Here is a 25,256-nt window from a genome sequence, read left to right as displayed (position 1 = left end):
CAATTTCAGCTGGTTGGTCTGCTATATCTGTCTCTTTTAACCTCTGGCGGATCGCCACGTTTGCTGCTTCACCCTTTATGTTGGCTAGTAATATAGCCGAGACCTGCTTGAAGTCTTTTAGTAATTTCATACCAAGAGTTAAAGCAGGTTCTGGACCGTATTCATCTTGAATTTGTTTTAGCACATCTGGTATTACCGAAATGGATGGAACACCGTGCGTTTTTGTGTAGATGGAAGCAAAGACTGTACCCCAAGTGTCACAGTCCTCAATGTGTGGTGCGATTCCCATTGGGAGACATATAGTCAGAATTCTGTGTTTTTCTAATGGGGTGGTGTCAGGAAACACCGCCTCTATTTGGGTAATTTTCTGTGCCAACCAGAATGGTATCTGTTCCCGTTTAGCTGGAACTTTACCTAGGCAGGATTGGATGTTCTGTGGTGTAATTTTATTTGTGTTCCCCTGGTGAGGGGTCAGCTGTGGAAGTTTAATCGCTGGCTGAATTGTTGAAGTCCGCATTACATACTGAACTAATTGTCTGTGAATTTTTAGTAGTTGTTTTAGCTGTATTAACAGCTCTGCTGCAGGCATTCTTTCGATGTCTGGATATGGTGTGTATCCGGCTAGGACCGGCCACGTTGCTCCTGGTCTTCCTAAAGGACCGAGCCTTGTAATGTGATTATTATGTTTTAGGGCGCCATCAAATAAGAGCAAATGCTCTTGGAATTTGAGTGGTACTTCCACTTCCTCGAAAGGAGTGTACTCATTAGGAGGTTCCTCTACTTTGTAATAGTGGAAGTACTTTGTTATAGTATTAGCTGCTGGAAAATGTATCCATGTATAGTATACCTCTGTCTGCCGATATTCGTGTGCCTCGATTACGAATATGACTGTGCCACCTCTAGGTGTCAGTCCATTTTCTATAAGTTTTAAGGTTATAGATCTTCTTTTGGCGACCGGAATGAGTATTATATCCGCGTCTGCTGCTTGCATGGTAGCATCAGCATCTGCTATTTCAGTAGCTAATCTAGTAACCTCTCGTTCTTCATCGCTGTCCATTTTGCTGACAGGATGGTATTATGTTTATTTGCAGATCAGGTTTCTTTATGGAAACAGAGATTAGATGCACAATATTTTGGAACTGTTTTATCCTTCAACGTTGACTAGACCAAGAACCATACATAGGAGTTCCCTCCTGCGAGGTTTTGGAGGATATAATAACCTTTCACCCACTCCAGACGTCTTTGGAGTATTTGGGAAAAGGGGTCTGAGTGAGAAAGCACGACTGAGTTACTCTAAATGTCTTACGTTAGTTTTATCGCCCTTTCCAAACGCGTTGGGCGCCATGTAGTGTAGCTCCTATTTTCCCAATAGGCTCTGCGCATTGGAATAGTACCTACAGCAGTAAAGGCCTAGGCCAGACGTTAACTAGGTCTACTACTGTCGATACTAGACTTAATTTTTGGGTTTGCCAGCTAAGCTCAGAGTTCGCTAGAAACTTTCTCGAATGTTCAAGGAAGGAATTAACTCCCCTGATTAGACAAGAAGGGATTTAGTTTCTGACAACCATAGAACATGACAACTTTGCTCTCCCCTAATCAAGAGTCAATCTCAAGAGTCGTGTGAGCACAAGGCAATTATTTTACTCAGTCAGTACGTGCATTCTTAGTCTCATCAGAATGTAGAGAAAAGGAAGAGACGGGCGTGTTCAATAAAAGATGTTATTTATTGATCAGTCTCTTTTCTCGTACAAGAGAAATGGATCGATATTATTGCGATACTTATAGTTAAGTAAAGTGCATACATTAGAAGCAATAGTATAAAATAATACTGTAAAAACATTGATATGGTTTCTGAGCCATATGATGTTTAAAATGATTAAAATATATTTACATACACATATACATTTGACTAAACGCACTCAACTGGTGTTTCTAAATACGCCTACCCCGTGTACCTGACCTAAGTCTAATGCGTGGGCGGGAATAGAAAGTTACAGTTTAAGTTAAGTTTCTTTTTGCCAAGTGAATAACTAAAGAATTCTCTAGGAGGGGTTATTCAGTTCTGTACCTGGAAGTTAGGATGAATGAGGAATGGTATCTCTTTCTCTGCTCTCGATATTCCAGGCTGCCTGCGAGGGCTACCCGGAAGCGCCGGTGCTGGGTCTCTCGGCTTGAGATAGCAGCGCGTCTCTCAGCGCGTCAGGAAGGCGGGGCTGCTGCCTGCGGGGTCTGCTTCTGCTCTCGGCTTCGGCAAGTATGGCTGCTCCGTCTTGTCACCACGCGTGTCTTTGCATAGGGCAAGGTCGGCAATATTTATACCTTAAAGGTGCCGGGATTGACGTAAGGATGGACATAGGTACGTCAATAAAGATGTCATACGACTTGCTCGTTAGCACATTCTTTACTAAAGTTCTCTGTGAAATCAAAACAATGGCCGCACGGATTATCCAGGTTGTCATAGGTTTGATTTGTTATGAGAACGTCGTATGCCTTATCAGGGGCTGGAGGAATGTCGCTTGTCTAATTAGATCTCAAGCGTTATGACCTAATCAGATAACACGTTCCTGTGCCGTAGTGTGACTGCGTCAGATAAAGGTATCTGCATCATGGGGGATTTCTTGCCTCATGGGCTGACTGTTAGTTGACTAGCTAGGTAGTTTAACCAGAATAGGGTCAGGAATAGGGGGATTGATTCAGAACCTATAGAAATACACGACACCAGGTCAGGTGAATTATCCGCCTACTTACAACACACCACGACCAAAAGTGCGTAGCACATAACACGTAGCACCAACTTAGGAAAAGAGAGTTTGAATGACATACCTCACTGTACTGAAGGAGTTGATTCTTCACATTTACCCCACAAGCCACATTTAGTTAATTTACAGTTCATGTCTCACATCTGTATACATATGGAGATAATGCCGAACATTTACGTCTTTTACCACAGGGGTCACCTGAAGTACGAGACATACCACTGCCAGAGGAGCTCGTCTTCACCTTGGACGAGAAACTTCATAGTGACATCAGGCAAGCCAAGGACCAGTACTTCCAGCAGGTGATGCTCCTGTGTTCCAGTTCATTAAAATAAAATAACACTTTAGAGGGTACATCATTTAGATGAAAAGACATTGTAGGACGTGCATTACGATGAAATAATACTTAAGAACGTAGTGACGCTCGTCTTGTTACAGTCTCCTTGCTGAGTTGTTGTCGGCTTTATAACCCTGCACACACACACCCACACACACAGACCACATCCCTCACACACACACATCCCACACATTGGTTCTCATCTTACTTTGAAGTAATGTATTTATTTTCACCAGAACAGAACCCTGGTGTTTTGTAAATATTATGACATTTTACAGTCGAGAGTTGAAGTCAACCGTTTAGTAAAATGTAAAACGGGGATGGGGTTGTGAACATTTTTGGTTTTGATGTTATTATAAAGGATGTTTCAGGGCCCGATTCACAGAATGAACTTAAGACTAAATCCTAAACTTACTACTATTTGGTATTCACAGAATGCACTTACTACTTTCGGGATTCACAGAGTGAACTTACTACTTTCGGGATTCACAGAATAAACTTACTACTTTCGGTATTCACAGAATAGATTTAAGACTACTAACTCTAAGTCCGAAATCGGGGAGTAAATTCCGGCCCGGGGGCGGAGCTTACGGCCCGGGGGCGGAGCTTCCGGCCCTGAGTCGGAGCTTACGGCCCGGAGGCGGAGCTTAGGGCCCGATGGTGCAATGAGCAAGGGACTCACATCTGAGTATACCCTTCCACGCTTAGGGTGGACAAAATAATTTACAACAAGGGGTGGTGATGGACAGAGTCTCTGAATTAAGCAGAGTACTCTCACCCAGTCAAGAGATCAGGGCTAGATCCAACACCGTTTTTTAGCTCATTGCACCATCCCAGTTTCAGAACCTGGCTGTATGCAAATTAGTCTGTCCCTGGCCCAGTGCATCATGGGAACAGGGCAGACCAGACTACAAAAGCCAATTCTTACACTGGGAAGGAAACAAGCTTCCGGGGACCGGTTTCTGGCATTACAGCCGTCTTCGGCCCGGCTTGCTTGAATCCTGATGGTGCAATGAGCACGGGACTCACATCTGAGTATACCCTTCCACGCTTAGGGTGGACAAAATAATTTACAACAAGGGGTGGTGATGGACAGAGTCTCTGAATTAAGCAGAGTACTCTCACCCAGTCAAGAGATCAGGGCTAGATCCAACACCGTTTTTTAGCTCATTGCACCATCCCAGTTTCAGAACCTGGCTGTATGCAAATTAGTCTGTCCCTGGCCCAGTGCATCATGGGAACAGGGCAGACCAGACTACAAAAGCCAATTCTTACACTGGGAAGGAAACAAGCTTCCGGGGACCGGTTTCTGGCATTACAGCCGTCTTCGGCCCGGCTTGCTTGAATCCTGATGGTGCAATGAGCAAGGGACTCACATCTGAGTATACCCTTCCACGCTTAGGGTGGACAAAATAATTTACAACAAGGGGTGGTGATGGACAGAGTCTCTGAATTAAGCAGAGTACTCTCACCCAGTCAAGAGATCAGGGCTAGATCCAACACCGTTTTTTAGCTCATTGCACCATCCCAGTTTCAGAACCTGGCTGTATGCAAATTAGTCTATCCCTGGCCCAGTGCATCATGGGAACAGGGCAGACCAGACTACAAAAGCCAATTCTTACACTGGGAAGGAAACAAGCTTCCGGAAGCTTGTTTCCTTCCCAGTGTAAGAATTGGCTTTTGTAGTTTGGTTTGCCCTGTTCCCATCATGCACTGGGACAGGAACAGACTAATTTGCATACAGCCAGGTTCTGAAACTGGGATGGTGCAATGAGCTAAAAAACGGTGTTGGATCTAGCCCTGATCTCTTGACTGTGTGAGAGTATTCTGCTTAATTCAGAGACTCTGTCCCTCACCACCCCTTGTTGTAAATAGTATTCTTTCAGTTGGCCTTGCCAACCCCCTTTCTCTTGACTGTTATTTGTGTGAAGGTACCAGAAGGTCTCTGACACATTATTAATTTGAATTGAAACACTTTTGGAAAGCCTTCCCGAGTCAGAGATAGATTGTATTTAACATGCCCTGATTGGAGGTTGTTTTCTATGTGTTTACTTTTTCAGATGGGCTGATGTGTCGCTGCTCAGTAACTTATTATGGTAATACATACATTTAGATATTTTTTCCTGAGTACTGTGGGGACATGGAGAATACCTCGAAAGTCAGATGTATGTGTTACCTGGTTTCAGTTTAATGAAGCCAAAACTAGGAATGTAGCAACAGAGCTGCATGGTATTAAACTGTATGGTATTATGAGTACCATATTAAAAGTAATAATCTGATATGCCATTTATACGATTCTAGTTAATTGTATTTTCTATTACTAGGCAGCTGACTTGCAGCTGATTACTTACGCATTCACATCTTTTGGCAAAGCACATGTCAAGCCGAAGAAAATGCATCCTGATGTATTTGTGCAACTTGCTCTTCAGTTGGCCTTTTACAAGCTTTATGGACGGTAAGATATTTGTGTTTGGTAATACACAAGTCGGTCCTTTTCCACTATGAATCATTTATTCTATTTGATAGTTTTTTAGCGTCACTGGGTAAAACAAAGTCTGCCCCTTGGTATTGTTCCTTGAACATTCCCCCTGCAGTTTGTAGATGTACACAAAGGGTGACTTTGATTGCCTAATTAATTGTGTGAGAAAAGAGAAGTGTGGGGACTCCTTAGGAAACATGCGGTTTGTAGAATGCAGCGTATTAATGAACAACAGGGTTATAACTCTTTGTATACCCAGACTAATGCTTTGTGAAGTTTATAACTTTTAAAAGTTACAGGTACATGCCATTTTAGATCATTATAAAGTATGGAAAGGCTATATACTTGCTAATTAAGCTCTGGAAAGCCGAACTGAGGTATCAAGAACAAAGTAGAATTTGGGAGTGGTTATTGGCCCTGCTTGTTGCAATAAATCACATTGTAACTCAAGAAGTTACTTGGTTTGATAGAGCAGTGCCCTTTACCATCAGACCAGCTGAGGCAGCAATAGGAAGGTAGACCAGAGTAAGGATGCGATGGAAAAACATCAAGGGCCAGCTGTACGACCCATCAATTTGCGACTCACAAATTGCGATGTAGAACAGTGTCTCAGACAGTTTGCGATTTCCAATGAGGTCACAAATTGCATGCCTCATTAATATTAATGAGGCTGTCGCAATTTGCGACCCCATTGGGATTGGCTAGCACTCTCAGAGATGGTGGCCTGCTGGGGTCAGCAGACCATCATGCCTGGGACTGCTTTTAAATAAAGCTGTCTTTTTTTTTTTAATGCAGCCCGTTTTCCTCAAAGGAAAACGGGCTGCATTTAAAAAGAAAAATTAAACTTTTCAGTTTCATTTTTTAAGGGCAGGCAGTGGTACCTGGGACCATTGCCTGCTCTTAAAAATATTTTCTCCCATACTCACAAGGGGAAAGGGTCCCCTGGGGACGACCTCTTCCCATTTGTGGGTGGTTTATCACCTACTTGAAGTATGTGGTAAACTTCGAGTGTTTTGCGGTTGTAAATGCGGTCGTAAAACAGTTGTACATGGCATGTTGACTCACTATTAGGAAGGGACGCCCCTTCCTAATAGAGGAAGTCACAAATGCTACTTTGCGAGTCAGTGACAGGCAAAATAGCATCCATTACCCTTTTTTGCGGTCGTAAACGGGAGGATCTCGTATTTGGGGCCACAAAAAAGGGTTGAACATCTGGGCCCAAATCCTTTAAATCACTTTCATTTAAATTATTTACCTCTGGTAATGTGCTAATCAGGACTCTTGAAGCCTCTTTAATGAATACTATTACTAACCATCTGAGAGCCAGGATGGCTGCAGTATGTTGTTTCTGTAAGAGCTGCCCTCACGTCTTGCACCCAGTGCTGTTGTCTTGGTGATCTGCAAGATTGCCAGGCCACTGGAGTAGAGAGGGAAAGGATGGTGCACTGGAGGACAGGTTTCATAAGGCTGTGTCATGCTCGGTACCAAGCATGGAGAACTGCTGAGAATCCTAGCCTTCCCTGACTCTTTCTGAAGGTGACAAGAATTCAAATACCTGGCCAGAGAAAGAAGAGGAAAATGGTGAAGGAGACAAAAAGACAGAGGAAAGCTTGCTAGAATGCTGCATGGGTAAGCATACTTGGCAAGGACTGGTCTGGCAGCAGTCTCGGGCAGCAGATGGAATAAGTTCTGAAAAAGGTGGAAGTTAATAAGAATTTACCAAAGAGGAGCTGCCGCAGGTAGGAAGGGTCCTTTATCAGAGGGAGAAGCTTACCCTGATTTATTTATTTTATTTATTTTGAAAGTTTTATATAGCGCGAACAAGATCTTTGCAGATATCAGAGCGCTTTACAGACGAAAGGAACAACGTGTGAGTAAAATAGCAATGGGGTGGGGAAGATACATGTGGGAGCATAGTCAGCCAGATACATCAATAATGATACAAGTGCAAAATAATTGATAGCGTAAACGCTCAGGCAGGTCAATAACATGCGTCATACAAAAATGCAAAAAAAGATTAGTAAGAATGAATGGTACACCGTCTGTGAATATCGTCCCCAGTAATAATTCAAGTGTATTTAGCCATGAGGATAGCCTTTACTTCTTTCTTAAAAAGCATGGTAGAGGAGATGAGTCTGATTTCAGGGGGGAGTGAGTTCCAGATCATGGGTGCCATTCCTGAGAAGGAGCGTTTATACGTTTTTTCCTTGCGGAATCTTTGGGGCTTTAGCAGAAGGTTGTTTGTGCCTCTGGTGTTCCTAGAGCCTCCGGAAATCGTCAGCTTTTGGGCTAGGTATCCGGGTGAGCTCAGGTGGACAGCCTTGTGCGTGATGCAGGCGATTTTCAGATGAATTCTGGCTTCAAAAGGCAGCCAGTTCAGGGCTCTCAGGTCAGGGGAAATGTGTGAGTGCTTTCTTGAACCGGTGATGAGTCTCGCTGCAGCGTTTAGAGAAGCTCTTATGGGTGCCGTGGTAGTTAGGGGGAGACCGCAGAGGGCGATGCTGATCCAGGGCGGTGTTGGCAGTAATAGGACCAGATGTCGACCATGATACCAACACTGATCCCCAGGATGCCAAAAGGCAGAAATCTCCACTACAGCAATAGACAGGTAATGGGTCGAAAACACATTTACATATTTATATATCTTTATGTAGTTAAGGTAGCATCACAGAAGGGAAATTGTGAGCCTGTCCGGTACTGAAAGTTGGAAACTAACAAAGGTGGTAGGCCGCAAGTTTGAATGTAAAAACAGAGCCAAAGCGGTAAGCAGTTACAGCCACACAATTTTGCCAGACAAAGAAACATGGGTGTCTTGTAGCAGATTATTGATTCTAGTACCTTATGGCGCTCTCTCACATATGTAAACCTCTGGTCCAGGAAGTTCCAACCACCATAGTGGTCAGCAGTCTTGTGTCTCTTAAATGCCATGTACTAGTCTTTCACCATCTGAGTCCCTTCCCTTTCTAAATCTATGATTCTGTGAGTAAAGAGATAAGTGATCTGGTGCTGTTGTGATTGCGTGCCAAGAGTTTGAGAAGATCTTAAAGTGTGTAATTTTCTCTGTGAGCCCTTCCCATCTTGTTCCTGACCTGAACTCCTGACAAGCTGCCCCGACAGTGTTAAAGACAGAAGCTGTTTCTTTTCCACTGCTCTGCAGCCCTATGGAAATCTGTACATCACACAGTACATCAGTGATGCAGTGGTAACATCATTGGATTGATCTTCCTGGTGGGACTAACCTGGGAGGAAGATATTCTTAGTACCACAGGATGTGAGATGAGGCACTTTGCACCCCTGAGAATTGTGGCATAGCCATAGCTGCAGCAGTATTAAAGATGTTGCTCAGGTGGCTCTGCGGAGCGAGATCGTCGGAGGAGAGGGCGGTGTGGTTCCAGCAGGCCTTTCAGGGGTCTGGAACCAAGAGGTGCTTTTGAAGATCATAAGCCCTGACTTGCTCCCTCTCACAGCGGCATATTCCTTGAGTGGGTGTGGCGCTTTGTGGCGGTGTACTTTCACAAGGAATGACAGGAGAGAGAAGATTGTAAAATGAGAGCGTTTGGGCAACTTTTACAGCAAACAGGTAAAGCAGTACAACATTGGTGTCAAAGCAATTAAGGGCATGCTGTTGCCGGGGCCCATGCTTGAATGCCTACAGAACGTGAGTTGGTAGTCCCTCCTGAGAGTGCCTAGGATCCATGCGAAAATGTTCTCAGACACTCTTACAGAGGAGGTAAGTGGGTTAAGTTCGTTGAGCTTTGGGACTGACGTCAGAGGTGATGAGACAGGCAATTAAAAATTCCTTCCAACTACTGCAGAGAATGGAAAATGCATGGCGAGCAGAAATTGTTTTTTAAATCCAGTGAACCAAAGGCTATTATCTAGACTTGCCAATTATGGAAAGGACATCCTTATGGTTCACAAAACTCCATAAACACAAATACTCGGAGCAAATGACCTGTTGACACTTTTTCTGTCTGTATACATGCTTCAGAAAATGGGATTTCTGGCGAGTTGAAGTATTTGCTGTGCTTGATATAATTAGAGTGTGTCAAAAATTGCTTTGTTGTTTCTTTTTGGTAATGCGTTTTCTGAAACTGCAAATTCTTCTGTTCTTTTTGAAGGCCCGGTAGCTGTTACGAAACTATTACAACTAGGCTCTTCTACCACGGACGTACAGAAACATTGAGATCTTGCACCATGGAAGCTGTGGCGTGGTGTCAGTCCATGATCAACCCGTCGTCCAGCGTAGGTGTTTTTTTTTTTTTTTAACAGTGCATGCTTCTGTATTATGGATTACATTTAAGTGACAATAACATATAAAGATCACTTGGATGTTGTACAGTAATGTTGGTTGCTGTTTTTTTAATTACACACATTTTTTATTAAGAAAAGAATCAAGAAGACATTACAGTACAGAAAGTATTGTGATGCTGTTGTTCCGCCCACGTCTCAGTTTTGGCGTGTGGTTGGGTGAGAGTTTCCCTGTGATGTTGTCGGCTCCCCTGAGGAAGGTGACCCAGTTGATCCAGCCTTTGAATGTAGCCTTGGCTGTGTTTTCCAGTTGGCTAGGATGATTTTAACTGCTGCGGTGAGTAGAATGTCTACCAGGTCTCTGTCTTCTTTGCTGACTAGATCTGGTGCCATGAATGCTGTCACTAGTCCTACGAACCCTGGCCTTATGTCCTTCAGAACTATACACGTTCCTTAGAATTAAAGCCGCCATAAGCAAGGCAAACCTAAACCAAAACACACCCACCATATTACAGTACATGAGCACCCTCAATAGGATAGGACAGCAAACATCACACATATACAAACTCCAGCGTAGGTGTTTTTAATATGCCTTGATTCTGATACATAGTCCATGTACTGTGCAGTGGACTCAGAGTTTACAAGTCAGGCGGGCGGTATACCCAGGCAGTACTAACATTCCCGGTTGCAAGGTGGACTGGGTGCAAGAACACACTTGGTAAATCCAAATGTACCTTCATGCACAGCTGGAAGCTGGAGGTCAGTGTGGAGGAAAATAGCCTCAGAAAAGGAGAAAATGTGAATTGGAGACAGTAATTCGAGGTCCCTCAAATGTTCCCTGATTTCAGGCTCAGTAACTTGTGAATCCTGGCAATTGTGTGGGAGGAGGGGGTTTATCTCTAAATAAAGTAGTCATAAATATTGCCTGACATACATATCTGGCCCAAATATGTTTTAGAAAAATATCATCCCATTGGATGTAGATATTGCGTTTTTAACTCCAATGTGGCAATATTTTTGTAAACACCGTTTAGAACGCAATATTTATGTAGGACTATATTCTGACAACGGTATTCTGGTACTAAACCCTGGGAAGGGTTGCGAAAGGGAGTTTCTGTCTGCAGTCGTTATCTCTGGGCAGTGTTTGGCCCCTCTAATTATCAGACTTCTTGTAACGAGGCCCTCTGTGTGATGTGATTGTGAAGAGGCCCTATGTGTAATGTCACTGTGAAGTGTGGCACTAAATCACGAGTCGCACAAATCAAGATGGGTATCTTTAGTCCTTTGGTCTTGTGGAAAACTGACATTAATTAAGACAACTACTGTGATCAAGTTGTACCGCGTATAATAATGTTTAGGGAACTCGAGCTGTATGGTTTTTGCATAATTACATTCGATTGTTGTATTAAGAATTGTTTGCAATTATTCATAATCCTATCAACTTGGAAATCATACTCACAAATATATAGATCTGGTTTGAAATAAACAATAATTATTCTTCAGTTTTGGGCAAAGATTTTACAGAAACTGCAACAGCCATCTTATTTATTGTACTTATTTATTAAAGTTTTTTAAGCACGACCTAGCCATGTGGGTTTGCTTCTCTGCACATATAATGGATAAATATATCACCATGGCAAAAAGTAGCACTCAAATAATTATCTTAAAAGAATGGAAACATAGCATTGTCCCAGTTAATGTAATCCCAATAAAGATAATAGTTCTCTGTGAGTAGTTAGGGAATATGAGAGAATTCCTAATTTGAAGAAGAAGAATTGCAATTCGGGAAAATACCATAATATATCAAATGTCCAAATTTTATGCCAAACAATTACATACCCTTAATTAATTAGATTTGGCTCCCTACGTGTTTAACGTGAATTCGTTTCTTACCTTCAGTAACGCTCTTTCTGCTGGATACCCTCACCTTTTGAATTCCGCCAGACGGCAGGCTGAATCTAGAAACGTTTTAACAATTACTCCAGTGCCTAGAAAGGTTGTTGCCATTTGCCTCTGCAGCAGGACTCCTCCAGACACAACAGTGCAGAGTCATATATAGGCACAACCCCTGCACGCTGACATCACATAACAACTAAAAGACTGCACCCTTAGACACGTATCAACAGATTGAGAACCAAGAGAGTGGGCAGAATCCAACATAAATCCTTATTAACACCTATTTCTCCTCTCAAATGTGCGGGGAGGGCGGTAAGGAACCTGTCGTTAGACAGTATATCCACCAGAAGAAATATTAACTATAGTAAATAACTTGCTGTTTGGATGGATATTTCTCACTGCAGATTCCTCACCTTTTGAATAGGCACCAAAAAGTACACCTAAAGTTAGTGGTTCTGAGGAATAGTTTTTACACCAGGAAGTCCTGCTTGACCGAGCAGGTAAAATATCCCTCAGTGCAGACCTGAGAAGCGATACAATAGTGCCTGGTGAAGATGTGGACTAACGCCTGTGTAGCATTCTCTTATAGATATTCAGCACTGGGAAAGCGCTTTATGAGGCTGTACTGGTGGCTTTGGCTCAGGTGGGATGAGCCCAAAGGCCCTCAGGCTACTTCTTGTTGGCTAAGACTAATACATTTATAGCGCATCTCAATAATTCTTTTTTGTTCAGCTTTTCTTCCCTTCTTTGAACTGGCACATCCAGCAATAAGTTGGTCGTCCTCCTGGTGCTCCTTTTTCTTATTGATGTAGACCTCTATTGGGACCCGACCTGTCAATCCTCTCCTCTTTAGAGCAATGTGACATAGAGAAGAAAGTGGGGAGCGTGATATACTGCCCTTCATGGATAGGGCAACACCAAATTTGGGAGAAAGGATGCCAGATTCCGAAGTACCAGCTTTTCAGGAAAGAATGTAATTTAAGAAGTTTGTCTGCAGTTCACTGATATGCTCTCAATGGAACCCTGCACAAAACCCTAAACTGGCTTACCTCCAAACACCTCAAACTAAACGCCCTCAAAACGGAATTCCTCCTCATTGCAAGCTAGGCAAACCCCCACTGTTGAGAAATATCTCTCTAATCTCACCGCGCTCAAGTGCAGACCTCACCTCATTGAGTCCACAAAATCACTAGGAATTCTGCTCGATAAAAACCAAACATGCAAGAGCACATCAGAGCATCTACCAAAGGAGCAAATTTCCAGATGTGCATATGAAGAAAACTCAATCCCTACCTGCCCCATGAGGATTTCAAATCGGCAGTGCAAGCACTGGTCATCTCCAGACTAGAATATAGCAGTGCTACGATATGCGGACTGACGAAACTCAGTTTAGCCCCTATCAGTGCTTCGCTAAATGTGGCTACGAGACTCATTACGGGCGCTAAGAAAGCCAACCACATATCGCCGGACCTGAAATCACTCAACTGGCTTCCCTTTGAGGCAAGGATCCAATTAAAGATTGCTTGTATGACCCATACAGCTCTTCACTTCAATACCCCACTCTACCTGGCAAATAAACTGGAACTCTCTGGTGGATCCCGGCACACAAGGAGCACCGTTACCTTACTGCTCAAACCAAAGAAATTCAATAAGCCTAAAACCTACAACCGTACATTCTCAGGCATTGCCCCGAGAATCTGGAACGCCCTTCCAGTGGAGACAAGGCTTATTCCATCCACCTTTGTTTTCAAAAGGGATATGAAAGAACTACTAATGAACAATGCGCTGATCTAGAAACTGTGCTCCTCTTAGCTCGAGTCTTTTGGTTATCCTAACTATTACATGTCAACTGTTGTTATCCTCTGCTGCCAGTCAATTGTTCTTGATTTACATTGTCCTACATTTCCTGCTGCAATTGCCCGCTACCTATTTCCCTCCACTATGTAATTTTTACTCTTGTGACACATTGACCTTCTTGTTACTTGGTATGTCTTTGAACTATGTTCATTTTTCTTCGTCATCCTTATGTAAAGCGCTCTGATACCCACTTGGGTCATGTTCGCGCTATACAAAACGTACAAATAAATAAATAAATAAAGACGCACAGAAGTAATTGCAACGAGGAAGATGGTCTTAAGTGTCAGCAGCGTCAAAGAACATTTATACATGTGTTCAAACTGTTTCCACAATAAGATTCATAAGCACCAAGTCCAGGTCCCACTGCTGCATAACAAGAAAGTGCAGGAGGAAACACATACATAAGCCCTTTACAAAAAAAAACTCATCTCAGCCAGTGATTTGTACAAAAAGGGCTGGTTAGGCAAAACCAGCAAGGCCGAAAAGGTAAAAAAATAACCTTTAAGGCAGCCCTCAGCAAAGCCATGCCAAGCCAAACACAGAACAATTAGAAGAACATCAGAAATCTTTGCTTGAAGCGGATCGAGCCAACAAGTCACAAACTCTGCACAGCAGCCAGAATAGACTGACATTGTGGACTGGCGGCGAATGGCCAAAAACAAGTCCTCCACTTCCGAAGTCTGGTCGAAGTCACTCACCTGCCTCCACGCACAGGGTATTGGTAGTAGGCTATGGAGGTTTTGGTGCCTAACCCTACCCTGATGTTGGCGACATCAGGTCCTACCAGATGGGGGAGCAGAGTGAAGGACATATGATGAGTCTCAGCAGATCGGAGTACCAGACTCATTGTGCCCAGCCTGGGGCTAACAGTACCACCTACCGCATGACCAATTTCAGGACTTTGGGAACCAATGGCACAAACACCTAGAAGAGACTGGAGTCCCACGGAAAGCATGATACATCTTCCAAGAACCCTTCAATGGAAACTCCTTAGAGCAAAGGCCAGACACTGAACGTTTTATACAATAGTGAAAGTAACTACCTATATCTTACCCCACTGGGCAAATGTGCATTGAACTGCCTCTGGGTTTAGACACTTCTTGTGGTCAGCCCAAATTATATCTGCTTAGTTCAGTAAGCATTCAAGGATCCTGTAGAAATACACCTGAAGGTCCAGCTGTGTGGCGATGGTATAACCTGTATAGTATTTCACTCTACTCCAGTCTCATCCTGCCTTTATTTTCACTTACCAGGGGCACTGCAGAGCCTTGTTTCCTCAGAAAAATTAATGTCCCCTAGATCCTTTTTGCCCTGAATTTATGCAGTGGGCCTTCTGTTTTGTTTACCTGGGTCTTATATATCAATGAAATGAAATTGGTCTACTAGGACAATGTCATCATGCATGGGAGTCCCAACGGCATGTCTGAAGTGCATTTATCTAAGACACTCTGAGTGATTAAACAATCTCCTGCTGGAGCTGAGAAAAGGATTTGTGAATCAGTTTGAACATACCTAAAATGTCCCATTTGGGAAAGCTCTCAAGGCATTTTAGATCCCGTAGATTGTCACACATCCATAGTGGCATGTTACTAGGGAGTATGTTTCCTCATTCCATCTTGTTCACAGCCAGCTGTTGTGCCTTCATTACCGTACTTCAATGTGTTGGTAAATTGACTCCTCTCTTACCTCCATATATTCCTGCCAGCTATCTTGGGCTGCTAAAGGTATGTCTGTCAACTCGCAAGGACAGTTTCTTCTCTGCTGCAAACTTCCATTTATTAGTCCTAGAGATATGCCATACAATATTATTTTATTCTGTTGTCGAGCATCACACTACCATCGTACACTCCGCAATGGAGTATGGTCATTGTTAGTCTAAGGAACCTCCATCCAACAGCTAAGTAGAGAGCGTAATGCGTAAGAAATTAACTTCTGGAATTTCAGATGGCTTGCATGACCCAATAGAGCTAGATGTTTAGTAAGCCAATTTCTCACATCTCCTTTAAATTCATCTACGGTACATTTCAGGTTTCATCCTGAGGTATGTGAACCCTGACTTTCCACTTTAAAACAACAACAGTCTCCTTGGTTCCAGGAACTGAGGTGTCATGTGGGTAAAACACCGCCTTGTCCCTGTTAATTGTTAAACTGAAGTATGCTCGAACACCTCAAAAATGTGTACTATTCTATTGAGTGTTTAGCCTGGTTCAACCACATATAAGATTACCTTGTCCGCATATCGGGATATCCTGTCTTCCCAGGATCCATTCCAGATAAGTTTCCTCACCAGCACATTGCGCCTTATCAATCATGCCAGGGGCATGTTTATTTTTGAGGGCCTTGACCCTGGCCATTGGGGACTTGTAGAGCTATTGGACCCATGACACGAAGTACAGGCCAAACCTCATCTCTCTTTTCCAGTACCACATAGGGTCCTTTCTGAGAGTCAAAGGCCGTGGTTGCATCTAGCGATAGAGCCACAGTGTGCTCAATGATTCTCTTTGTCTATTTCATGCAGCCTAACAACATTAGGAGATTTAATTGAGTTCCTCTACCATTCATGAAACCTGATTTCATGAAGATGGTCGGGTGGGCAGAGCTTCCTAAGAGCTTACTGAAACGCATCACCAATATTTTTGCTGAAACTAATGTTTCAATACTTAATAGTAATATTGGCCTTTAGGATGTACAATGAGTCCCCGATTTCCCATTCTTAGGTATGATTATCTAGGTCTCACTATACTTATTGGCTCGTAGCACCTTATACTTGCTAGATCTTGCAAATATGGGAAGCAATGGTGCCATCAAAAATTTGATATCCTTTAAATATTTCTGCATGGAAGCTTTTAGGACCGGGTATTTTACCACTGCACAGTTTCTTAATTGCTCCTGTCACTTCCTTATCTGTGACAGGTTCTTCTATAAGGACCCAATCCACTGCCTTAAAAATTTGGATTGGGTAGGTCAGCTAAAGCAATGTCAGGAACTCTTTCTGTTCAAAGTCACCTCAGGCCTCATATAAGGGTATGTAGTAATTTTCAAATACTTTTGCTATTTGAGTATCAGAACCCTGTTCAGGAGGCCATAGGGCAAGCAGGGGTTATTGGGCCCAATCGTGGGGGTTGGGGTCTTTCACTCCTGATGTTCAGGGGTCCTACCTACTATGGATCCTAAGCAACTGGGCCAAGTACCTCTTCAGCACTCAACTCTCAGGGTGAGCATGGCCTGAGAAGTCCAAGGTTTTCTCATGGGAGAGGTGGGTACAGGGGGGTGACTACAGACCCACAACTCAACATACGCATAGCAAAAAAGGATTGTCCACCCAACTACTTACTTTCGTGATAAAAGAAGTAGTTTTACACAAAGGAAAATATGGCATCCACATACAACTACTCAATTCCCCTGAGATCAGAGCTCTAGAGTTTCGTTAGGCAGTCTGCCCGGTGTCATTCCCATTCCCTCTTCGCCCATACCAACAGTGGTTCTTCCCCATTCGAAATAGTTAACATTCAGGGTAAGCACCACTAGTAGTCGGAACCTCAAGAGTTCTCACTGACTCAATTTTAAAGTCACCAGTGTTCCAGTGCCGCTTTGCTACCTAGCAACAAGTTCCCCTGGGGCAGACTGGTCCCAAACAAGTCGTACATGATTGCACACCATCTGCGGGTGCTTGGATCGGCAGCAGTTGACTCAGGTGAGTATGCAGCACATGCGCGGACTGCACTCAGCGGTCCTAGACTTCCTCACTAACGGTTGTGTTACCAACAACCGGAATCTCTTTGCTGCTACTCCTGACCTACGGGGTAAGTTTCTGGTCCTTCTCAATGTGGTGGGAATGTGCTGATCCTGAAGCAGGTCCTTCGCCTTGATGACAGTGGGACAGTGTTTCCATAGCGCTTCACTTCTCTGGCAGTGATTCCAATTAGGTCACACCTCTTAGCTGCTTCCTGTGACCCCCCTATGACATACAGGGTCACCATATCCTATCCATGCATGGCTTTGGCCCGATCAGCACAGTGAAGTCCTCAGCGGTGACATTTCCTGGTATACAGGGTTCGCGGCTCACCACAGCACATGGGCTGTGGCCCTCACAGCATGGCAATATTCTCATGGCGGCCCCTTTATGGCATAAAGGGTTGCTGACTGCTCACCACACACAAGCTTCCACCCGATGAGCGCAGTGATACACACAACTAATTTCACAACTGCCCTGCTCTAGCTTATCATCCTGCACATGGGCATTGACCCAATTGGTGCAGCAGCTGTCTCCTCACACCTCGCATAGAGAGTCCACTTGCCCTCGCTCCCTCTAACTCTCTTTTACTCACAGGGCACACTGGTCTTCGCAAGCAGGCAGGCAATGGTGCTCCAGGGCGGTCTTGGATTCCCTGGGTGAAGTCCCATCACCCAGCAGGTAAACTAGCAGGCCTTGGCCTCCAGTCCTGGTCACAGTCAGAAGTCTTGCAGCGCTTTCCCTCATCACACCGCCCATCTGGCTTCCAGGCAGATGACGATTTTTGGTGTCTTAAGCTCCCCTTCTTATAGTCCAGATTCCAAATATGATTTAGAGTCTGAGTCTTTGAAGTTTATGTTGAGGGTCTACTCTTGTTCGAAGTGCCCACTTGTCAGAACTCTCTTCCTCTTAGAGCAGTCAGTCACAGCAGGAACTACTACAACACAGAAGTGATTAGGAGTTCACACCTCAATATTATTCACAGTGATATGTGCATCCAAAGGTGAGCCTAGGGCCCCAGAACTACTCTTCATGATTCTCTTGTCAGACCCTTCCTGAGATGTGCCCTGGTCCTTCCTTGTGACCTCACTCTGAATCTAAGAGCACCCTATAGAGTTTTCATGGGTAGCTTGACTCAAATCAAATCATCAAATCAAAAGACTTTATTCGATTATATTTCATAACCATAAAAGTACATCAGATCACATAAGAAAAATTACATCATCAAAAAAGAATTAACATTAATTAAAAAGAAGAAAAAAGACAGTATACACAATATATACATAGGCCAAGGGTTGAAATTGCAAAAAAATCACATAATCATTGTCTTGCGTAAGTAAAATATACTTTTAAGAAAAGCCACAACAGAAGCAACAGAAAAAATGTCCTCTAAGATTTGTATGGCTAAAAACGCTGGGCGACACTGTCTCAAATTCATATATTTTAAAATTGGCATTATCCATCTCTTCCTAGATATCACATAAAATCTGCAGAAAAATAAGATGTGTATATCAGATTGAGCAGAGACATTGTCACAGGGGCATTTACAAGTAACCTTAGACCAGTCATTTGTAGCAGGGAAACTCAATAGTCTAAACAAGATCCCAAACCTAAATCTGGTCAGTAAGAACCTTTCTTGTTCTTTCATTTGTAGGTTTAGATAAGGCTGCATGATCCTTGTTTTGGTTATCATTTGATGGGAAATCACGGTCTTTTTTAACAATTCAGTTTGTTGTCTTTGGTTCACAAGGAAGTTTAGGCACAGGTATTTCAATGCTTTCCTGGTAATATCTAACATACTATCTGGCTCATTAAAAAACTCCGGATGCTTGATGTTGTTACAAACAGTTTTTATATAACATAACCATTTTATCCTTTTTACCCCATCTAATTTTAATGCGTCTCCCAAAATAAGTCTGTTTAGGTGACATTTCTCGTTGGTCCATACCCGATGCCATAAAAGTATCGGTTGTATCCTGATTAGGTCTTCCAAATAGGGAATGCCCAATTCTGTGTGGCAATTATAATTGGACATACTCTTTGGGAGTGCCAAAAGATATCGCAAAAAGCCATTTTCGATAACTTGTAGGCTGCTAACATTTAAATTACCCCAAATACCTGCCCCATATAGTGCCACCGAAACACAGCTAGCCTTATATATATATAAAAGCTCTTTAACTGGCTTTTTGCCCATCTTTTTACTAAAAGACTTAAGGGCCATTATGGATTTGGAAAATAATAAATTCCTAGCCTGTATTGCACTACTCCATTTACCAGTGTGATCAAACAAAATCCTCAGATAAGGGAAAGTTGGGGTGTGTTGTAGAGGGGTTAGTCCTATGAACATGTTTTTTTTCTTTTGATGGGCATTACCACCACAGTTCATTGCAAAAGTCTTAGTGCAGTTTATTTGTAGTTCAAGTTTAACCATAAAAGCACGAAAAGACGAAATCATGGCCTGCATGGCTAAGGGGGTTTTTGCCATAAGTACAGTATCATCTGCATAAATGAGTGCAGGTATACGACGGGCTGAGGCGATTGGCATATCATTACAATCCTGTAAAAGTGTATCCTCCAAATTATTTATATAAATGGAAAATAAAAATGGGGCAAGGACACAGCCCTGCCTCACGCCCCTTGCAACACTGAATTCCCTTGTGCACTCCCCATTTTTGCCATATCTGACCATTGCACTAGCCCCATTATACAATTCTCTTAAAAAACTAATGATGTTTACTTCTACTCCCAATCTGGTTACAATAGTCCATAGTTTACCATGATTTACAAAATCAAAAGCCGAAGTAAGATCTAAAAAGGTTAGGAAAAGTCTACCTCCCTTGGCCGTTGTGTATTTCTCTATCAGTATTGATAGATTAAGTGCTTGCTCTATAGTGCCGACTCCTTCTCGAAACCCATATTGGAGGTCGCTGATGATATGATGTTCCTCTGCCCATTGCTGCAGTCTATCTAAGATGACTCTACCGATTATTTTAATGGTAGAGTCAAGCAACGATATGGGCCAGTAACAAGCACAGCTTGATCTATCTCCTTTTTTTAAAATTGGGATTATGATCGACTTATACCAAGTGTCAAGTAATCCTATGGAACTAGCAGCATTAAAAGTTCTAGTGAGCAAGGGAGCCCAAAGAAAAATGTTTTTCTTAAAAATGTCTACTGGGACACCATCGGGGCCTGGTGCCTTACCCCCAAGACTGGAATTGATACCCTTAATTACCTCCTCCAGTAAAAAGTTAAGTTGCAGCCCTTCTGAACCCTTTCTCTTAAGCATGGGTTCTCTTATTAAATCAGTGGTAGCTGCTATTGGGTTGTAGAGAGTTTCAAAATGCTTTACCCATTCTTCTTCATTCACGGCTATCTCCATACGGGCCTTTGATCTATCTTTAAAAAATGGAGCATTGACTGCTTTCCAAAAAGCCGTCATTTGTCCCTTAGTTCTGAAGCCTCCATGATGGCTGTCCATGCTTCGTTTTTCATCAGCTGTCTTTGAGTTTTAAGTGCAGTTTTATACTCCTTACGTAGGGTCCTTATCAGTGGTTGATTTCTATCATGCTTATGCAAGGCCAATTTTAGTTGTTTATGAGCCTTACTACATGCAGGTGTAAACCAGCCTCAGGTTTTGCTTTGGGTCTTCTTTACCTTGACATTTACCCATAAACCCTTTTTTATACTGGCAGTTATCTCTCTAAAATTACTTATGATTTCTGCATCCTCTGTTGCCAAGTCCAAGCAGGCACCAAAGTTTGTACTACAAACATTAATTAAATTACTGAGAAACACCTCGGGAACCACCCTAGTCCATTTTAAGGCATATCCATTTTGCCTGTTTATATCTACATCTTCCGAGAAAACTCTTTTATGCACTGTTAATTGTGTGTCCAGTAATTCAATCCTTATCGGAAAATGGTCACTTAAGGGAGATCTTAAAACATTATGGCTAGCAATGCAGTCCCTATAACATGATGAAATAAGGATAAAATCAATAGTTGACAATAAACCTCTACAGTTAAAGGTTGGGGAAAATGGGGTCTTAGTATGACATAATTCGTTTGCAAACCCTAGATCGTAAGTAAACATGATCTCATTTAATGCATTCCCCATTATTGTATGCTCAAAATGCGATGGGGTGGTATCCCTATCTATTGATAGTCCACAGTTTCCTGTTCCAGATCTTTCACATAGAGAACAGTTAAAATCCCCACCCCATACAACCGTGAACAATTTATTAGAGCTGTTAATTATACTATTTAATTTCATGTTCAAGGTTTTAAGTACCATCAATATGTCTGCGACAGGGATATTGTTATAAAAATTAACTATTAATATGCAAACAGAGCTGTGGAAATGTACCCCGACAATATGAAAGAAACAAGTATGGGAATACAACTCAAGTTTTTTACATGTTAGGCATTTGGAGATATACATGCATAGTCCCCCTTTCGCTCGACCATGTACCGAACCTACAGCAGGGATAGAAACAGTTTTAAAGCCACACATATGGTATTCTTTCTCTGCTCATGTTTCTTGTAGGCATATAACATCACAATTTTCAGTGAAGTGTTTCCAATTTGGATTATCTATTTTTGCCCTAAGGCCAGCTATGTTCCAGAATGTAATAGACCATTTTTCTCTAGACCTTTTGTTCAATCCTAAGTTTTCACACATCCCACTGTCTATTGTGGTTTCAGGAAAACCTCCCCCCAAAATGTCCTTACCTACGGTGATTTCATGGTGCTTTTTAGTTAAACTAAGCTCCTCCAGTAACCTGGCAGGTTTAACTCGACCAGAATCGTCACTATTACTGATGCTTCTCCCATTTGGGGTTACTTCCCTTGTTGTTACAACACTCAAATTGACTACGCTAACCTTCCCTAGATCAGGTTTGCCTGCCCCTGCTAAGGAATGACAGTTAGACATGTACCCACAAGCAAATTTCTCATTTAGAAAAGGTGCGATAAGTCATTCATTTTTATCCATGCCAGATAAAGGATGAAATAGATTATGTAACGGTGTATTCCAATATTCCCTTGGATTATTGGGGTGATAATTATTGTCAAACAGTGAACGGTGCAAATTTGGATACTTAGGTGGGAAAAAAGGGGCGTAATTTTTACTGTGATATCTAGGGACAACAGGGTTCGGGATTTGATTTGATCGATATGGTGCATCAAATCTGTGCATCATTGGAGGATAATTTGAGGACAACATTGGAGGATTGTTTGGGGGCATCATCAGAGCTTCTGGGTAAAAATAGCTCAGATTTCGCGTTGATACTCCTCCCTCACTTCTCCCTGGAAACCAGTCACTAATATATGTGACCAGTCTATGGTCCTTAAAGTTTACTATTATCACATCCCCTTCGATGTCCTTAGGTCATAAGCCCACCCAATTGCACCGTCTCACTGAGACTATATCTCCATTTAGATACAAAGGGAGTGGTCTGTTATTACGCAGCCAGTGGATAACTTTGTTTTTAAGACTAGAGTTATGTTCTATGTTTCCAGCTGGCACAACCGGAACGCCTGTAAGAATGATGACATCATTTGACGATTCCGGGGGCAGGTCTGCTACATTTCTACGGTTAGTTTTTAATCTAGTCATATGAGTAGCCTTACTAGGGGGGTCATTTCTAGTATGGCCATTTTTCGAGGCACCTGAGTGGATCTTTTCTTTACTTATGACTTTAATTTGGAATTTAAAACATTTGTAGAGCGCAGCGTTCACCATACGGTTTCTTGGCGCTGTAGCAGTTTTAATGCCCACTGATTCATTGGAATTTGTTACAACTGGCATTTTTTTTAGGTATAGTGGTATCTGTTTGTTGCCTGGGTAGCTTATCAGTGTGCTGTTTAACTACAGGACACGTTTTGCATCGGTTATTGAGTTTGGAATACTCTGTCGAGTTACGCTCTGGCAAGATCTGATCCATTATTTCCCCCAACCTTTTAACTCTTTCAATGAGTGGAAGTATGAGAGCTTTTAACAGGCATTCGATGTCCTCAAGTAGCCCTTTATTAAGGGCAGATTTTGAGTTTGCAATTGATTGCCCTATTAAATCTTCCTTCCCTACTTCTTTAGATATCTTATGTGGGGGGTACATATTAGTTGTAGCCATAGTTAGGATTCTGTCCCCCTTTCTAGCCCCACCCTTTCTTCTTCTCTTTCTCGGCAGAGAGCGAAATACGCATTTGTTTCCCTTGGTAGGAGGTTTTTTGAGCACTTTACCGGTTGCTATAGCCGAGTGAAACTCTACTCCTATGGGTGTAAACACAGGGGAAGGTACATTTATATTATGAAGGGGGGCCACATCTATAGGTAAGGGTGTACTTAAGTCAATTAGAGAATTAGATGTTTCAATTTGTTCGGTGGTATTAGAATCAGGAATAACTTCCGTATCATCTGAAACTGATTGAATATCTTGAAATATTAGTGGAATATTTTCTGTGCTAAATAGCTCAGCATCAGTTTCAGTATGTGTGGTATTATCTGGTAAGGTGCTCGTTTCGGCCTTCTGTAGGGCAGGAAGTGGCTGTTTTTTGAGGAGTTCGATTGAGAAGCGGCGCTCAGCCCGTTTCTCAGCCAACGTAATCTCTCTGTCTATCTCTCTTTTGGCTCTGGCGAAGTATTTATCCAATGGGCCAAGAATAGATACCCCTACACTACAAGGTAGAGGGTTCGAATCAGACGAAGACATCCTTGATGTATGGGACAATTAAGAAAAATATGGATAAAACCCTTAAAGTGTAAGAATTAACGAATAACAACAAAACAAATTATATAAAAGTAAACATATATAATGTTGCTTACTATCGTGTGAGTCCTACAAGGAGCTGAGTCCAGAGTGATACAGCAGTGCCAATATCCAAATGTCAAGGGGGTGGCCCAGCCCAGCCTCCTTCGGCCACTGACGGCCACAGACGGTCCCGCCCTTGTCCCGGGCTTCTCCCGGCGGCGCTCCCGCGCGCTCCCGCACAGTGGGAATAGTGTCAGCTTTAAATAGAATTGGAGGTGCACAGGGGGCGTGTCGAGCAGGGAGAGCGGCCCAGGTGGAATCTATTGGGCACACAGGGACTCCTGGGATACGGAGTCCCTGTCTCAACGCTCGCAGCCCTGCTCCACGCTAGTTCAGCCCAAAAAGGTCCTCGTTGCCAGTCAAACCCCCAGACGACTCCCGCTGATGGTAGTGCGCTGCGGGACCCGCGCAGCGGGTCCAGCGAGCCGAGAAGGGCAAAACGTTGGCAACCAGGGCAGAAAGGCAGCAAGCTGGGGCCAACCAAGCAGTCCAGGTATCACGAAGAGAATCCCAACAGGGGAAAACAGGCAGCCGTTTTTAAATCTGAAGGCGGGGGGCGTGTCCAGCAGGAAGAGCGGCCCAGGTGGAATCTATTGGGCACACAGGGACTCCTGGGATACGGAGTCCCTGTCTCAACGCTCGCAGCCCTGCTCCACGCTAGTTCAGCCCAAAAAGGTCCTCGTTGCCAGTCAAACCCCCAGACGACTCCCGCTGATGGTAGTGCGCTGCGGGACCCGCGCAGCGGGTCCGGCGAGCCGAGAAGGGCAAAACGTTAGCAACCAGGGCAGAAAGGCAGCAAGCTGGGTCCAACCAAGCAGTCCAGGTATCACGAAGAGAATCCCCTCTTGACTCTACTCACTATTGTGTTTCCCACCCAGCGTATAGTAACACAGCAATACTCACATCTGTCCGGGGCACTCCTCTACCTCCTCTCCACATGGGTCTCATAAAATGGAACCCATAGTCAGCCATTTATTGTGCAATCCACATGCACACATTCACCCAGTACATACATTTAATATGCACGTACTGTGCAGCACTGTATCTTTCATGCACTGTACCACTCACAGGTACATATACACCCAGCATATGCATTCAGCCTGCACACACTGCAAGGTGCTATCATATCCCTATAT

At 43.2% G+C, this 25,256-nt stretch overlaps 1 protein-coding gene across 2 annotated transcripts in view; it reads left to right on the top strand.

Moving 5' to 3' along the window:
• LOC144785552 (peroxisomal carnitine O-octanoyltransferase-like) overlaps positions 1-25,256 on the top strand; it is a 414,661-nt gene that overhangs the window by 240,027 nt on the left and 149,378 nt on the right. For both annotated transcript variants that reach the window (XM_078664397.1, XM_078664398.1), the window contains 3 exons: positions 2,951-3,058; positions 5,418-5,548; positions 9,694-9,817. In XM_078664397.1, the coding sequence (XP_078520523.1) occupies positions 2,951-3,058; positions 5,418-5,548; positions 9,694-9,817 (363 nt within the window). The remainder of the gene's footprint in view (positions 1-2,950; positions 3,059-5,417; positions 5,549-9,693; positions 9,818-25,256) is intronic.

The sequence above is a fragment of the Lissotriton helveticus genome, chromosome 10, assembly GCF_964261635.1.
Source record: "Lissotriton helveticus chromosome 10, aLisHel1.1, whole genome shotgun sequence".
NCBI classification, from domain to species: domain Eukaryota; kingdom Metazoa; phylum Chordata; class Amphibia; order Caudata; family Salamandridae; genus Lissotriton; species Lissotriton helveticus.
The sequence above is the reverse complement of the archived record's forward strand: the minus strand, read 5'-3'. Positions and strand labels throughout refer to the sequence as shown.